Source organism: Salminus brasiliensis, chromosome 4 (assembly GCF_030463535.1).
Source record: "Salminus brasiliensis chromosome 4, fSalBra1.hap2, whole genome shotgun sequence".
In the NCBI taxonomy this organism is placed as follows: Eukaryota; Metazoa; Chordata; class Actinopteri; order Characiformes; family Bryconidae; genus Salminus; species Salminus brasiliensis.
The window spans coordinates 29,216,520-29,234,445 of record NC_132881.1 but is presented as its reverse complement, the minus strand read 5'-3'; the positions used below and the strand labels follow the sequence as shown (position 1 = coordinate 29,234,445).

The 17,926-nt window shown below is 41.6% G+C and overlaps 1 protein-coding gene across 1 annotated transcript in view; it reads right to left on the bottom strand.

Annotated features, from left to right (window-relative positions):
• Nucleotides 1–909: 909 nt before the first annotated feature.
• The window catches only part of lrmda (leucine rich melanocyte differentiation associated), a 283,091-nt gene continuing 266,074 nt past the window's right edge, over nt 910–17,926 (bottom strand). Inside the window, exon 7 of the mRNA XM_072676901.1 lies at nt 910–1,064. Coding sequence (XP_072533002.1) covers nt 985–1,064 — 80 coding nt within the window. The 3' untranslated portion in view covers nt 910–984. The remainder of the gene's footprint in view (nt 1,065–17,926) is intronic.

The window sequence follows — 17,926 nt, the reverse complement described above, 5'->3', positions numbered from 1 at the left end:
AACTTTTATTTTCCATTAACTTCCATTTAAAGTTCAAAGAACATTTAAGCATTTTCCTGTAAATGCTATGTATTTCCATGTTGGAGATACATGCTTTTCAGTGGACAGTGATATAAAATCGATGACATTGTTTGTGTCAAGGAGTTGTGTACAGCTCTGGGATCCAACTTCATTGATTTTGGAATGTGAGAATCAATGATAACATCAATGAAATAAAGAAAGTTTGATGGGACCTAAAAGGGCGTCATCTGAACACTCCTTGACTTCATTTTTACACTGTTTGAAAATACCAGCTGCCCTTTGCACCGTGAGAACCTTTCCATGAGAACCATGAGAAGTGGACCAACACAAACATGTCTAAAATTACTTATAATAAACTCTTGTTACATTTCTACACATTAAAGTGAAGTTCCTGTTTTGGAGGTCCAAGGTTTTGCTATGTCAGCGACGGGACATAGCTCTGAACAATGTCCTGTCGCCGGTCCACTGGTGTTCTGGGTACAAAGTGAGCAGAGCAAATAGCTGGAATGAACAGTGTCTCTCTGTGTGTTTAACTTTAGCTTTGACTTTGAGGGCGGCTCATCCTGGGTGTCCGTGTGGGCCCACTGCAGCCTCAGGTGTGACCTTTGACCCGTGGAGAGCGGCGGCTGGAGCAGGCAATCCATCATGGAGCAGAGGCTGTCAGCACAGGCACTTGGCGTGGTGTGTGTGTGTGTTTGTGTGGGGTGTGTGTAAGCGTATGTAAGTGTGTGTATGTGTGTAGAGGGGTAGTGCTGCTTAAAGGCAATCATGTCAGTGTGAATGGCAGTGCTCAGCCAGCGTGAGAGCGATGTGAGGTGGCAGCGATGGCACACTCAGCAGAAGGCACTAGAGGGCTGTGTTTGGCTGCTTAAAATGCATGTGGCGATATGTATATTTATAAAGACACGACGGAGGATATCTTTATAGAGCCCTCGTCCGCTGGACTGTCCGTCCGTCTGTCTGTCAGAGCTGGTCATTGCGGATGAAGCGATTGCCCTCTGAGTGCTTGCCGTAATAGACGTAGCGGCATTTGGCAAATACTCCTGCAAACAGACACAAAGAGAGAATCAGATATCAGAGGTATGTTGTGCTGACCTCATAACAGTACTTTTGATTACCCAGTGTTGAGTATGGTGCAGGATTTGTACAGACGTGTTTATACGCAACACACAGCTGTTTGACTGATTGCCATGTTCAATGCCATTGTAAAACACTATGCTGTTTATGATAATCTTGAAATTATACTGTTACCTACTGTTAGCCTTATGACTGATACAGACAAATTATTTACTGTGATTATTATAATAATACCTGACATATTTTGCTTGGTTTTTATACAGTGCCATAACCAGAATGCCAATCTAGGGAAGGTTTCATGTGAGATTGCGGGGTCAGGAGAGTGTGCCCTTCATTGTAGCTAAAGCATTACAAAAATCATCATTTATCATCAAATAGTGAGACGTATATAAAAGAGTTGTTGTTTATAGTTATGTTGTTATTTGCAGTATTGAATTTTCCTTTTTTTTTTAAACACGCTCAACAAGACTGTAGAAACCATTTATTTATTTATTTTATTTCTTGATATATAATGGGAGGATGAAGGCTGACACAGGCCTTCTTCGACACATGCGCAACCAGCTACTGCCTCTTTTTGAACATCACCAGGCAATCAACGCACCTAGAGGAAGGCGCCAGATACCCAGCTCTGATGCATCGGCTGGCAGACGCCTTGGCCGGCCAACATTACACTGAAGTGATGTGGGGAGAAAGTGCGAGCCATCTACCCACCGGGAGAAAGCAAGGCCAATTGCCTGTTAATGGCAAGCAGCATTTGAACCAGCAATTCTCTATGGGGGGGCGGGGCATAATATAAATTGCCCTTTTTTTTTACCAATCCATGTAAATATATCATTACTATGTCTATGAAGTTTTGCTTAATATTCAGTCTACGTACATTTAAAAATAAATACATTATAAATGCCACTTTTTCTTTCATTGTAGTTTGTGTCTATATTCAGCACCGACACAAAAAAAATGAATGCAGGCCTTAGAATAAAAAACATCAAGAAGCAGAAAGACACCCTGTATCCAATCTATACAAAAACAAATCAGGGTTAAACCATGAGCTCAACAAAACAGGGTTAAAAATTTGAATGCACATTTTGCTAGCAATGCTGTTATTATATGTATATAAAGCCTGTCAGACAGTGAGGAGCCAGCCTCCTGAATCTGTCATTTTCTCACTCAAATTTTGGCATGAACGGTGTGTCAGGGGATACAGTGCATTCGTCTTAAAGTCTAAGAACACCAGAAAGACAACATTTGGCCTGAGGGTGCTGTCTAGACAATAACAAGCAGAGAACCCGCTTCCCTCTGTGTGTATGAGAGAGGTAGAGAGAGAGAGAGGAATATGCCAAGAAGTCATTATCACTGTAATCTCCACAGAGAAAGCTGATGTATCTATTCATGTATATGTGTGTATGTGTAGACCTTCTGTTCATTAGCGCTTCTACATTAGCTTAAATAGGTAAATAGTCTGCACCCTGCATTCAGGTAATCCTGAAAGGCCACAATGAACATGTTTGTCCTAAAAGCAAATCCTGCAAGACCACCAAGCATTCTCATTTACAGACAGCTTTACTCTTCTAGAGTTCTTCCGGGTGCAGTGAATGCCCCGACCAATCTGAATCTGAATATTGTGTAAGTGTTGTTATTAACACAGCTTGCCTAATCACTGGCACCACATAGTGGCCTGTAAATGCTGTTACCAACGATTAAATTGTGCAACTCTAATGTGTGTGTGTGTGTGTGTGTGTGTGTGTGTGTGTTCCATGATAGACTTTGGAAGGGCCGGAACATGAGGATGAATCCTTCTCCAGCTGCAGCAGGCATTAGTCTCATGCTGAGAAGCTGATTCTAATATCCACCCACTGGTGTGAATCTGCTTGGTTTAAACATGATAGCATGGCCTACTGTTCTGAATGAAATTTCAGTTTTAAAGATTTATCTTGTGCATGTCTGTCAGCCTGTTTGCTCACTGAAAGATTAATCAATCTCAAAAATATCAACTGGGCCTTCTCTGCTTTCAGCAGTTTAGCCTCACTTATTCACACTGAAGCTAAAAGGCGTGTGCCATTTGTGCTTTTTTAAATGAGAACAAATCCACCAATCAGAAAAGAGATTATCTGTACATGAGGAAAAAAAACAGCCTGATTTTCTAAGATATCAAAGGAGTCTGGACAGTGGACATGTAAACATGAATTATGACTGTTTTTGGTCCAACAATCAGGGAAAAAGATCATCCTTATAGTACACCTTTATATTCTGTAGATTGTATTGTAGTTAGAGGACTATTCATTGTACATGGGCGTAACATACACTGGTCAGCCATAACATTATAGCCTTTTGGAGGTTCTTCAGTATGAACCCATGGAGGAACCATATAAGGTGCTTTGAGGAACCTTGAATGAACCTTTTTCTTCTAAAAACTTCCCAGCACACCATCCTAAGATGAAACTGAGAAGACACATAGACTACAGCAACTCTGTCCACTAAAATAATTACGATGTTCTTGTAACAGTGATAAAAAGAAAGCTATGCTATGCTATGCTAATCTATGCTATGTGGCTCATGTGAGCCATTGTGGTGGCATAAACCAGCCAATCAGAGTGCAGCTTATCATTTTTAATTTTCTCCTTAAAAAGAAAATCTTGTGCATGTATAATTTGGAGGCAAAATAACATGGTTGTAAACCCTAACAGGGGGTCTCAGGATTACAAACTGCATTTGAGCATTTTTTACCCCAGTCCCACATTCCCTATTTATACATTACAAAAAGCTCAATAAGTGTATTCTACAGCACCTTTAGGAATAGGATTGCATGCACTTCTCTTAAGGGTTACATGGTGGATTGGAATTTGCCTATGGCATACATTCTGCCCTTACAAGAAGGCAGACACATTTCAGGGCTAAAAAACCAAAAGATGATTTGCTGGAAAATGTCGTCTTCATGCCAGCTATTCCGAAATACTGCAGGAGCTGAAAGCAGTGGCCTGGCAGTGACGGCTCGAGAAGCTTGGTTTCAAGACAGGACAGCGCTGAAATGCCAGAGAGAGAGAGAGAGAGAGAAGGAGAGAGAGAGAGAGAGAGAGAGAGAAACAGAAGGAGAAAGGGGGACTTGATGGATGTGGTAGACTGCAGCTAGGTGTCAGCGCTTTAGTAAATGAGGCAAGGACAAGTGGCATTAATGCTGTCAATGATCTCCTGACAGGAAAACAGATACGGCGCTGGCCACAGTTTTTAAATAGACATCAAGTGCATTAATGACAAAAAAGGGCAGGCATCAAACGAAGCGACTGAGTGACGGGCGAAAGGGGGGTGGCGGCAGCAGCAGCAGTGCTCGCAGCGGCCCACTGACGTAATCCGAAAAGACACTGTCAGAGGAGAGAGAGACAGGCCCCCGATCGCCCGCACTGACAAACAACAGAGATGAGGACAGAGATACTGGTGCCATATTAGTGCCACGCATATTCTAACACCAGTCTGGAGCCTAACCAAACCTGACACGCTCTCCCTCTCTCTCTTTCTCTATCTCTCTCCTATCCTGCTCACCCCCCTCGTCCGTGAGCAGTGTCTTGGCTGCCATGGCGCTGCAGTGCGGTGCGCTCCTTTGCAGAGCGAGTTAGTGGCAGGGCCTGTTCGCGTCAGACGGACGAACGGGACGAGCGCAGGCCCGAGGATAAGCTCAGTCAATCTAAATTTGGACTTTTGTAGCAGAGCGACGCTCATGCCCCCGCCCCCACACCCCCCAACCGCCGTACCCACAACTTGAGGTGATCCAAACAGTGAAGTGTAAGGAGCTGTCCGCTCAGATCAGATCTGTGTCCATGTAAGTGTATGTGTGTGTGTTTGTATGTGTGTGTGTGTGAGAAAGAGAGTGTCCCTTTGCTCTGCCATGGACCGACTGGGTGGGTTTGTTGGGGGCAACAGACACTTCTTCCAGTATGTACATGTGTGTGTGTGGTGGGGTGGGGGTGGGGTGGAGGTCTCCAGCTGCTGCTGTTGCCGTGGGGACTAAGGTGCCTCCTGATATTCAACATCTCACATGGTATGGGCCAGGATTCACACACACACATACACTTTACAAGCCAGAGGTCTGAGAGGAGTGCAATAACCCCTAGCCCCCCCACACACACTGGTGGTCTGTACTCAGCAGGGATGTTACCAGTTATGAATACATTAATGAAAAAGAGATGATAGTGATTCTTCTGATAATATGACTCTTCTGTGAAGGCTTTCCACTAAATTTGGAACATCATCCCTGAGATACTGGATGGCACTCCATCGCAGACCTCGCAGTTGCACTGCTCCAAAGCCCAATGCAGGGGTCTTTTTTACCTCTCTAGCTAATGCTTGACACTGGATATGGTGAGCATCCCATTCTATGGTCAGGGCTACAAGCCATGTGGGTGTTTGTACATCTGTGTCAGCAATGGGTGCAACTTAAAGCAGCGGAATGCACTGATTAAAAGGGGTGTCCACAAAAACATAGTTTCCTATAAAAGCAGTTATTTGTGTAATTAGATATACAACTATGGAATTAGTTGAATTCTTAAATAGAACTGCAGTTCGCAAAGCCTGCAACACAGCACCTTGCACTTTGTCTGGGTTCTTTCTTCTCTTGTTTAACCAAATTACCTTAAATACAGATCCACATTTTTGGATCATTATTTGGAGAGACAGCGATAATGCAGTTGCATTATACACCATGAATGCTGCTAGCCCTTGGAGAGCATCCCCTGCAGGCCTGAGGCCCGTGAGGTGAGGGAGAAAGATTCCAGCACACTGGCACGGCAGACTGAACCACATTACTGCTGTAGCTGATTTTGACGGAGCAGGCTGTATTTGAAGTACAGTAATAAATAAAGGCCCTATGATTGATGAGGCGCTGTACTGCCCAGCACTTGGTGCTGATGGAGTCTGAAGCTGAAGAGATGCAGACTGAGGGCTTTATCACGCTCCAGCTTTCCATGGCCTGCCACTGGTGCCCGGTTTTGTGCAAAAGTGGGGGAGGAATTTTCCAGAGGGTTTAAACTGTTTAACAAACTGTTTAACTGATATAGACGATATGCCCAATGAACAGAATGCTATTAACCTTTTTTGCCCAGTTACCAACGCTGAGGCAAGAAGTAGAGGTCTGTACCTCTATAGATCGAATCAGAATGTTTGTACACATACATGCTTGCGGCCCTTCTAGGTGAATAGCTCACATTCGATCAGTGCGCGGGCTGCTTATTTTATGTAGTGGTAAATATGAACAAAACAGACTAAAACACTGGCAGATGCACTAGGGGATGCTAGTACTTACAGTAGTATAACAATACACCCAATCTGAAGTGTAAAATCTAAAAGGCTGGGTGTGATGCAGAGACTGATTTTGTGAGGCCTTCTTGCTGGATTTCTAGATACTAGAGGAGACGAGAGAAGCAGCTTCTTGTGGAGGACACACAAGTGTATGCTACCCACTAGTGTATAAAATAAATGACACTGATTTTTATTTCCCCCTGCTCACACCGATTGGTGACACTGATATATGCTTGTTCTTATTTTGAATCATATTAATTCATATGATATATGGTGGTGTAATTGGTCAAAATCTTAATACAAAATATTTTATTTTGATATACTAATTAATGACATTGATACTTTGCTGCCAAACACAGATTTAGAGGTAAAAAGGGAATCTGTCCTCCCATATCTGGTGGAAATACACATGTATCTGGAAATACACCAGATGTATCCGCTCTGCTTTGTGTTGAGACATTTAACGTTCCAGATTCAATGTGGCATGGTGAGAATAGTGTGTTCACTCACTCCTTCTCATGTTACTGATTTGTTTTATGGGATGTTGATGAATGTACACAGAGATACAGGTTGCTAATGGAGTTACACTGTAAGTCAAATACTCCATCCAAAAAGTCACGTGTTCCACTTGCTCCATTGCTCAGACGCCTCTGAGGCCTGGGAGATGTCCACTTCCGTCTGCTGGCTGACACAGAGCTATGTGTGGGAGAGAGAGAGAGAGAGAGAGAGAGAGAGAGAGAGAGAAATCGAGGAAGAGAAGAAGGAGGAAAAAAAACATGCGGCCTAGCCAGAGACAGGGAGAGTGTGTTCAATGTAAACTGGCAGTCAAGGTGAAGTGTGATAGAGTGCAGTCTGCTCTGCATCCAGTACGCCCAGCCGCAGCTGGACCCTCCACTGCTTACATGGTAACCGGAGGAAAGAAAGAGAGCTAGGAAAGAGACAGAACGCAGGACAAGCTATTTCTTACACAAGCTGCTAGTGGAAAACAGACAGGCTGGCCTGAGCCTATGGGGCTGGCCTGATGAGCTGACAGTTAATACAAAAAATGACTTTGTCAGCATCTAGCATCACAGAGACTTTCCATTTGGACCAGGTCCTGACTGACTACACGTATGCACACGGACACACATACATACACACACATACATGCACCTCAGACTTTAATGTGGCAGATTAACAGTTATCTAGAAGCTAAAGAGTCCATAGTGTGTGTTCTGGCACAAGAACAGTCAAAGACATTGTTGCTATCATGCTGTACCTGGTTGTTTTTAGAGGACTCTATCGTTGAGTGGAGTGGCAGGCCTGCTCATCCTCAGCCACAGTGCTCTCAGAGCTGATTGCAAACAATAAGGGTGCTCCACTCGCTCTCTACAACCAGCTATCACACAACCAGCTATAAGGACCTGAGAGCTGCACATCCTCCATCGTTGCTTTGCCTTTTACCCCCAATAACAATGTTGAAATCATAAAGGGAGATCTGGAGTATCAGCTGAGACTGACTCACCAGCAAGGAACAAAGCCACACTGTTTGACTTCTACAGTTAGCTTATACTCAATACCCTGATTACAACCAGGTTCAAAATTAGACAGTAGTTTAATGTCACTGACATCAAGAACTACGACTTGTAGATCTGCCTTGTTCATGAAAACATCAGCTGCACTTTATATTGTGTGAAGATTTCAACATGACAGGACCAGGAAAAGGTCCAAAATGACCAGAGGTTGTGTTGTGACCGAGATGATATACATCATTTAGACAAAAGTATTTGGACACCTTCCAAATCATTGTTTCTTACAAATCAAAGGTATTAAAAAGAGCTTCCTACTAGATTTTGGAGCATTGCTGTGAGGATTTAATTACATTCAGCGACAAGGTAATCAGTGAGGTCAGTATATTGAATGATCACCACCCCATCTCATCCCAAACTCCTCAAGTCATGCCAAAAGTATTGGATGAAGCACCATCATTCCAGACAACACAGTTCCGCTGCTCCACAGTTTAATGCTGGGGGCTTTTATACACCTTTGTGTGCATTTGCACATCTATATAAGCAAAATGGTGCAACTTAGTAGTAGCTGAATGCATTATTTCGAAGGGGTGTTCACAAACATTTGGACATATAGTATATTCTATATCAGAACATAAAAAAAATGCTTAAGACTCTAAAGGAAATGTGAAATCTATTGAGATCATCTTTCCAAACAAGAAGCTCCAGGAAAAAAAAATCAACAGCTGGCTGAAGTGTACTTAATGACTGCATTCTACATACAATCAGCTTCTCTCCCTTCAAGGGCCATCAATATGTCAAGGAAAGTCAAATCTGAAGGATGTAGCTCTTAACATCAAGGTTATCTATTCACTGCAAAGCTGCCTCCCCCACTCTCTTTCTCTCTTTCTCTTTTGCTCTCCCTTTCCTTCTGAGTGCTTTAGGTCTGCTCTCATCATGCGTTTTCATCAGATCTGCAACCAATTAGCGTAATCATGCTGTGGGGGGGAAATCAATTAACAATGCAATTAAACTTTCCTTATTATCTCAAAGGGCTAAAGTATTAGCGGAAGAGAAGATAGACTAATAGCAGAGCTGACATCCATAAGGGTATGAGGGCGTGTGAGGAAGAGTTATGCCCAAGTTCAGATACAGTCATGGTCATGTGCTCTTATATGAGCCTCAGTATATCTGCTTCAGTCACTTTATCCGGTTGAAGAAGTCTCCACCATGATGAGTTCAGGATAATAATTTCCCAGAAAGCTGCATCAGTAGTATTTCTTATCTTATTATACAGTTCTGTCTATTATATATATATATATATATATATATATATATATATATATATATATATATATATACATATATATATATATATATTGTAGTTGAGTGCCATTACCAAGCTTTTTGTTTAGAGATGCTCGTAATCTGGCCAATGCCAGTAGAGAAGGCTGGATTGGAACTCAGAGGAACGATGGAACTAAACCAGTCTGATTCTGCAACAAATTGAGTCTAAAATATCATAGAATTACTTGTAGTCTTGCGATGACAACATCTGCCTAATGTTATTGTGATAGGAAGTAGCTAGCTGTTGACTATACTTTGCATTTTTGACTTTTGACTTGGTCATTTAAAGCACAGTTTATTGTGTCATATCCTTTTAAACAGAAATGTCTCATTTCACCATAATCTATGATTCAAATGTTGACTTTTGCTCACCTTTATACACCTTCCGAAGTTTGGTTACATCATCATACATGTACCAGTGGCCAACTTATAATATCACAGCATGCGTTACCTTCACCCGCAACCACCCTCAGCTATCACTGAGCTACTGTCTGCTCTGTGCCCAACAGCATGTGTAGATGTAAAAGATGTACATGTAATGAATATGGCCTAACTCCTGGTAAGAAATCTCCCCACTTCTGCTGTGTCTCCTGTGCTACCAGCTAGTTGAAGACTAGAGATGGATTCTCTGGCTGGGAAAGCCCACCACAGTCTGTGGACAAGACTCCTAATGCTATATGGAAGTCGCTCTGGATAAGAGTGTCAGCTAAATGCCAGAAATGTAAATGTACCAGGATTCTGTCCTCCTCCTCCAGTGTGGATAGTCTATGGGTAGAGTATGTTTGTTTCGCAAACGCCCAATTTTGATGATCCAATCAAATCTCGATGAATAAATTCATGTACGGCCTTGATTACCTCACATGTCTAGTTTCCCTTTTGAAATATGTTACATTAAGGAAGAAAAAAGATTCAAAATTACATGAAGTCTTTAATTTATTTTTTGTACTTGTCGTAGTGCCATCTATGTATTTCGTCCTATAGTCGAGTGTTTTTTAAGCAGTTTCAGCTTTTAGATCTTAATTGAAGGGAGTCTTATAAAAACAGCTTGCTATAAACTTTAACTTAACTTTTAAAGAAAAACAATGGTATCTGTAGTGCAAAAGAAAAAGTACCATTGTGCAATGCATTGTGCTGCGACCAGCATTATCAAAGGGCTGTTTTTAACAACCTTCCTCAAGGCAAAGCTCTTCACATTACTGCATTCACCAAGAGGTCCTTCAGAAGTCACAGGCCCGGCCAATAAATATCAGCAACAAGCAGAGATAAATATTCAAATACATATTCATAGAGCAGCTGTTTTCCCCAGTCTCCTCTAGAAGACAGAGGTTATACTGAGCGGAAAAAAAATAGAGAGAAGAAAGTTGGAGCTTATTACAGTTGGACCCTGGATAATGTTACTTATTCAATCAAGAAGGGGAGGTGAGGTAGTGACGGCTTGTTGGGTTGCAGTTCAAATGGACCCATGTGCAGCTACAGTGGAGCAGCTTTCAGCCCAAAGCTGAGGATGAACCACAAACTACTGAGACAGACACAGATGTGCGGCCATTTCTTTCCACTGATATATGTGTTGCTCTTTGGAGAGGTGATAGGAGCTGAGCAAACTGCATCAATCTGAGATTTAACTGTCTATAGGTCAGCTGGTGGGGTGATGTTGAAAGTAAGCACCATTTACACAGAACTGTCTCTTTGCCATGTGAAATGTGGAAGGACACCTCGCAGAAAGCAGAAAACAAAAAGCACTTCATCCATCTTCTTTGCCTCTCCGTTCATGTATCTGTGGCTGGCTGGACGTCAGTCATCTGTCGAGAGGCCTCTGAGGGAAGCCAAACGCATGTGTTGTAGAGTTAAGCTGATGTTTGTTCTATTCCAATAAAAAATATTTAGTCCATTAAACATAAATAGCTGTCATTATGATGCATGCACTGGGTGCAAGCCTCCCCATTTCCCAGCGATGTTTATTATGGCCAAACAACTGCAGCACCTGCATGTTTTCAACTTTAGCGTATTGATTAAACTTTTAAATGGTTGCCATATAACCCAGGGACATCAGGAAGATTAATTTGCGTCAATGTTCATCTGTAATTCATTAGCCATTTATACCCTACATCCACATGGGCTATCAAGAAAATGCAGGCCATTTTTCAACCCGGCACAGGCTTGGGAGTAGGAGCTGAAAATTGCACAGCATACAAATAAGACTGGAGCTTTCAGGGAACAGAGAGAGTCTGGAACGCTGCAATGAAGCATAATAGAACTAATACTCATAATGAACCTAATGCTTCCTCCACTATAGGAAATAGAAGAAAAAAAAATGCAACTATTAAAACGGGTCTAATAATGTTACAGTAATCATTGTCTTTAAAAAAAATAGTTATTCAATTTCTCCTGAATAAGTGCTGCAATCTTTAGGAGTTATTAGGTTCTGATTTAATGATCTTAAAGGAATACACCATTAAAACGGTAGGTGGGTAGCATTGGGCCCTACTGCTCAACATGTTGTGTTAGCCTCATTTGAATGAAGTTTTACTTCATTGTTTAGCAGACAAGATGGACACTGGAATGTGAAGATGGAATCTGAATAAAGACCAGAAAGACTGCCCACTGAGATTGGCACTAACACTGGTATACTCTTAAAAATGCAGGTGAAGACAAGAGATCTTTAGAGCAATTCCACAGAACAAACACATTTGGGTCCCTAAACTATAGAAGCCGTAAAGAGCCATCCATTAGATTTAGTTCACTTTGTTTTTTCATGATAATGGGATCAATCGAGATTATTAATGTAATTATCCTAACTAAGATAATGGGAAATGAGATAATTTCCATTTCCATTTCGGGATCTTATTAAAATGAAACTTTGTTTTATGACTAATGCTAATACAGCTCCTGAGATGAAAGCCCACTGACATACAGTCTAAAAATGCATCAGGCAAGTTTTGTTATGTTTAAGCCATAAATAATAACTCATTGGGAATCTATAACTAATATCTTTTATGTCCCTGCTGAACAACGTTTTACTGGGTCTCAGTTTTGTAATTGAGATATGTGAGTGTTAACAACATTCTTACAGCCTTCAAACCAGCTAAAGGTTTATCCTAGAACCATACCTCCATGCCAAGAACCATTCAGGAACCCTCATCTTGAGGAGCGCAGCTGCTTGCTGGAACTGAACTGTGTAAGAAGACTGTTCTTGACTATGACAGTGAACAATAATTTGATCAATGTTGGTTTCCCTAATTGTCCAGTACACTGCCAATTCCTGGCTCACTTTTGTTCCATAAAACCAGATCTGCTAACAGAAAAATACTATACTACAAAAAATAGAAAAATCCTACATCACATACGGGAACCTCTCTCTGAAAATGCCAGCCACATTAACAAAGCATCAGGACAAATGGCAAACCCGTCTTATAAGATCCTAAGAAGCTTGGATGTTAGCTTAAATTCTGGGGCAAAGGATAACAAACGTCTTCCTAACTGTGGACCGTCTTCCACTAGAACGCAGCATTTCTCTGAAAGCTCAGATGGCTAAGGTCAGAGAGTTCGGACTCAGGCTGATAGAAACCGGCACCATGACCCTAGATTAAGGTTGCAAGAGCCACAGAAGATGTTGAAGTGAGAAGGCGTGGCCATGTAACCTTTTGCCAAGCGGAGTAACTCTTGCAGAAACTCATGATAACAATAGGCTGTGCCTTATTATTAGCTGAGAACAGGTCCAGCAGAGGGCTTTGTGAGGACCTGATTTCAAATGTGCAGGAAGAACAAGTTTTTCTATAGCTTTTCTATAACTGGTTATTTTGAGGAAATTCAGACAAATTCTTTTCATCCTGTTAAGCAGTTATTGATGTGAGAGTTCAGCCCAGATTCATCTGAGCAACCTTGATGAGAGTCAAATGTATGAGGCCTAGCGATGGGAGAGGGCGGGGAGATTTGCTCTAGCTCCAACTGGAGAGCGCTCCCTAAACCAATTTAGGCTTCAAAATCCCTGATCAATAAAATGATTTGCCACAGCATGTTTCCTAATAAAGGAAAAACAATCCATGTTGAAATGTATGCGCTACCCAAAGTACTCATTTCACTGTAGCAGCAGACTTGGTTGTAACCTACCGCTGGATTCATATATTCTAAAGGATGTTTGTAGAACAAAGAAAATGAGCTCAATTTCATTTTCAAAGGTGTCTTCTTCACGGCGTCAAGTTGCAGCGTTGCGAAAGAGTGCGGCTCTCGCAGGATTATACCCGAATCAAACATTATGAATTGAAAGTGGCAGTATTCATTAATGAAGTCCTCAAACCGCTCCACTGATAAAGGCCTATCACTCTTTGTGTTCCAACTTATGAGGCTGAGGAGGAAATTGAATTCTGGAGGACATAAATTTTGACTGAAGAAAGAGATTATAGTCGCAGCCTAATTCAAGACTGGTGAAATTAATTTCAATGACATTTATTCTACATAGAGCAAGTCTGTGTGAGGCATACAGTAGCTCTGGGCTCTGGAGATAAGGGAATAGTCATTTGAGGCGGAGTGCTCCAGCAGTTTACAAAGCCTTAATCTTCTTGGAACAACTCCTGGTCTATCATAAGGAGACTTACACCGCCGCTAACAGCCATTCTGCACATGAATTCCACCCGCTGTTTGTGTCAGCACTAGTGGTGGTTGTGGAGGTTGTACTGTAAAAGATTATGACAGAGTACTGAATACAGATCCGTTTGGTGCTCATCGTATTAAAGCGAATATGAGAGGGTGTAGCAGCGGGGTATCTACTGCGACAAAGAAAAAAAAAATACCATACGCTAATTAACAGCACCACTGTCAGTAAATGACCCCATTAATCATTATGATTCAATAGCCATTTCACTCCAAGACATTAAGTATAGTTTGATAAGAGTAAAAGATTCTGGTATGTACTTTCTGTGAAGCTGAGTGATTGTGGTCATCATTAGCAACCCATTTCTAATTAAAACAGGCAAGCACAGATAAGTGGCCAAAACCTCAACAAAATGTGAAGAGTATAATTTGCAACTGGGCTGATTTCAGTAATGGTCCCATTAGTGGGGTGATTGGAAAGTTACTCATTTAAAGTTTAATCTTTGTGTCAGGATTCAATAACACTCCTGTATTGTATGAACAGGCAGAGAATGATTGGCCCGTTTCTTATCACTTTGACATTGGAGGCAGGGTTGAATTAATGACCGTCTAAATTTGTGGGCATTACATGCAGAGCTACTTATCAAACAAACCCCAAGAGTGAAGGCATAAAGTCCACTGTCGGTCCCATTAGCATGAACTAAACTGCTGAGTTAGAGAGGACGACGTACAGGGGTCAGCTGTCTGAAGAACAGACACTCTAAAAAGTACAAGACAGTAAAAAAGCTAGTGTTCCTCCATCTTTAGAGAGGCTGAATTCAGTCAATCCTCTCTGTCCTCAGAATAGGCCTTTAATTTACTGCACAACCAAATGGATTCTAAATTAGGTCAAACAGCCCTTCATTCAGATTCAGAAGTGTTTGACATAACACATGTAAAATAACTAATTATATGTCACATAACTGATCTGATAACTGTCACAGGATTGAGGGTTTGCTTTAGAAGCCCATGAATGTTGCAATCCAGCAAGGACGAGTGTCTCGAGGTGGACGTTTAGCTTGTTTAATACTCCACAGTGAGGCCAAAACTCGAAGGTGCTATTATTACAACAAAAAAAGAAAGAAAGGAGAAAGAAAAAGAACGGCCAGATCAGGGTTGTAGGGTTGTAGGACTCGAAATTGAGTCTAAGCGTAATAGTGACGGATGTGATAGACTTCATGCGTCAATGAGCAAAATGGTTCCTCAGTGAATGTCATTTGGGATTAGCGTCAAATCGAATATGGCCACCAAACCATGTAAGTGAATACTGGACAGGCGTGTCAACACATCACAATGGTCATTTGACTGTAAGAGGAGAAGAGCGGGTTCCCAATAACACTTTTCCCTGAGAAAAGAAAGAAGGGAAAAGTTCTCCTACAGGGATAAACCATGGAAAACCTAAATGGAATATTTTGTACTACACTCTTAAAAATAAAGGTGCTTTAAATGGTTCATCTGGGCGAAGCAATAGATGATCCACTTTTGGTTCCATAAAGAACTATAATTGTAGCAGAGATGCATGAGCGTGAAGAATCTTTTAAGAAGGTTCCTCACACTCACACATCTCTATCACACATATTGTTTTTTATGGAACCAAAAGTGGATCCTCTATGACATTGCTGAAAGAACCATTTGACAGAGCTTTTTTTGTGTGCCATTCACAACTTTGCTGTCAATAATAATATGCCATGAGAATATAACAAAATGCAGGTCATGGAAAAACGCTGAAATCTCTGAAATGTTACATTTACAGTACAAAAAAATGGATATGTCTGTTTGTATTAAATGTTTGCAGTATGTAAAGGACAACAGGCATGGTCAAAAATGGTCAAAAATGTTATTACAGTTTTGATCCCAAACAAGCTTTTAATCCCTCCAGCATGGAAAATGGATTTGATGTGTATGGAGAATAAAATCCCTGGCATCTTACTGGGGTGTAACTAAACCTTAACCATACATGGAAAAAAACAACACTTAACACAGGGGATGGCTCCATCAGCTGCTCCGCTAGGTCAACAAACAACCTAATCTTCCCTAAAGCCAAACGTCAATTACCACATGAGTGCCTGGTCTCCTTGCTGTCTTAAATAAAGCACCTGACACTCCCCAGAGTGACACATATCAATACCAATCTGACAGCCCCCGCTGCCACCTCTGCCACAGAGGAGACAAACTGCACCTGCCTCACTGTGGGACATGCATCTGCTCTCTGGTTCCCCCCTGAAGAGGACACACACATCCACAGACACACACACTTCTCTCACTTATTACTTCGCTTCCTGTCTCTGCTAAGTGCCCTGTGCTATTTTCCGGCACCCATTATTATATTCATTTCAGCGCAGCATCTGAGGCCTGTTGGACTGGTACCTGGGGCTCCGGAGCTGGCTGCTGTACAGTGATTCGACATGACACTCTGACAGAGAGCAGGGAGAGAGGGGACGGAAAGAAAAGAACAAGGGCTGTGGAGATGTGCTACGGGGGGCTGTGCCCTGAGTGGGTGCAGGGGTGCCCGTCCCAAGCCACAGCACATGGCTGGGAGGCTGGTGTCACTATAACAGAGCGCAGGCATCACTCAGACTGAAGCTTTATCTGACTGGAGTGCATCAATCTCCAGCCTTAATGCAAATGGACATGGTAAAATATCCTTTAACACAGAGCGCCACTTTCCCTCTCCTCACTCAGTCATTAACTGCAAGGAAAGCTCTGGTTCACTCGTCTTTAGAAGTACTCATCTTCACACTCAAATGTGGCTGCTCCCCTACTAACCTTCTAATGCCAATCACTTTCAGTACTCTCACAGTAGATTCTCTCAATACCTACCAGTTTCAGTATCTTCTCAGAAAATGCATCCAGTGCCTACCACTTTCAGCACCTTCTCATTAGATCCTTCCAGTACCAACCACTTGTACTGCCTTCTTTACAGATTTGTTCAGTACTTTTTTAAAGACTTAAAAAGACAATTTTAAGACCTTCTTATCAGACTATTTCAGTACCTTTTTTTCAGTACTGACACTTTACTACCTTCTTATTTTATTTTTTTTAGTACTGACACTTTTCTTTACTACTTTCTTAGTATATTTTTTCAGTACTGACACTTTACTACCTTCTTATTTTATTTTTTTTAGTACTGACACTTTTCTTTACTACTTTCTTAGTATAATTTTTCAGTACTGACACTTTTCTTTACTACTTTCTTAGTATATGTTTTCAGTACTGACACTTTACTACCTTCTTAGTATATTTTTTCAATACTGACACTTTTCTTTACTACTTTCTTAGCAGTTTCTTTCAGCATCTACCACCTTCATTACTTTTGCAGCAGATCTATTCAGTATCAGTGCCATTATGAGCATTGCCTTAGCACATTATTTTAGTACTTAACAGTCCACTTTTAGAATGACCTAAAAGATCATGATTTTCAATGCTGTAAAATCTGTTAGAGAAAAAGAAGATGTTGTGCATGAAACAATCATTTAAAAATGGATCACTTTAATACTATTAAAATGACAACAGAGTTCAAATCCATGAAAAAGCTTTGAGTTGAAATTATAAAGGGCACTGATTCAGCAGAGCATCCATACACTCCAGCGCGAGAGAGAGAGAGAGAGAGAGAGAGAAAGAGAGAGGCAAACTAATATTTCAGTGAATTAGAATGGATGATCCCATGAGGCTGACGGATGAAGGCAGGGCCATGATGGGTCTGTATTGTTGGCTCCCTTTAATACCCAGTCTCCTTGCCCTCTTCCTAATGGATGCCTTTACTGTATGTCTACTTGCACTAATTAATATGACATATCCAGCTTCCATATGCGTAAGGAGCAGACTCTGGAGGAAGAGCCTGATTAACGATATAACAGTTGCACTGAGGAGCACTGAGCCCCCTCCTCTTTCCCTTCTATCTAACTCTCTCTCTCTTTTCTCTCTCTCTTTCTTTCTCTCTCTCTCTCTCCCCTTCCTCTCTTCTGACATCCTCGGACCATCATCAGCGGCCTGCACATCCCTTGACAGGTGGAATAATAACGGTCATACATCACTGCCCCCGAAAAGTCCAATAACCTAAATCTTCACTTGCCTCACAGCCC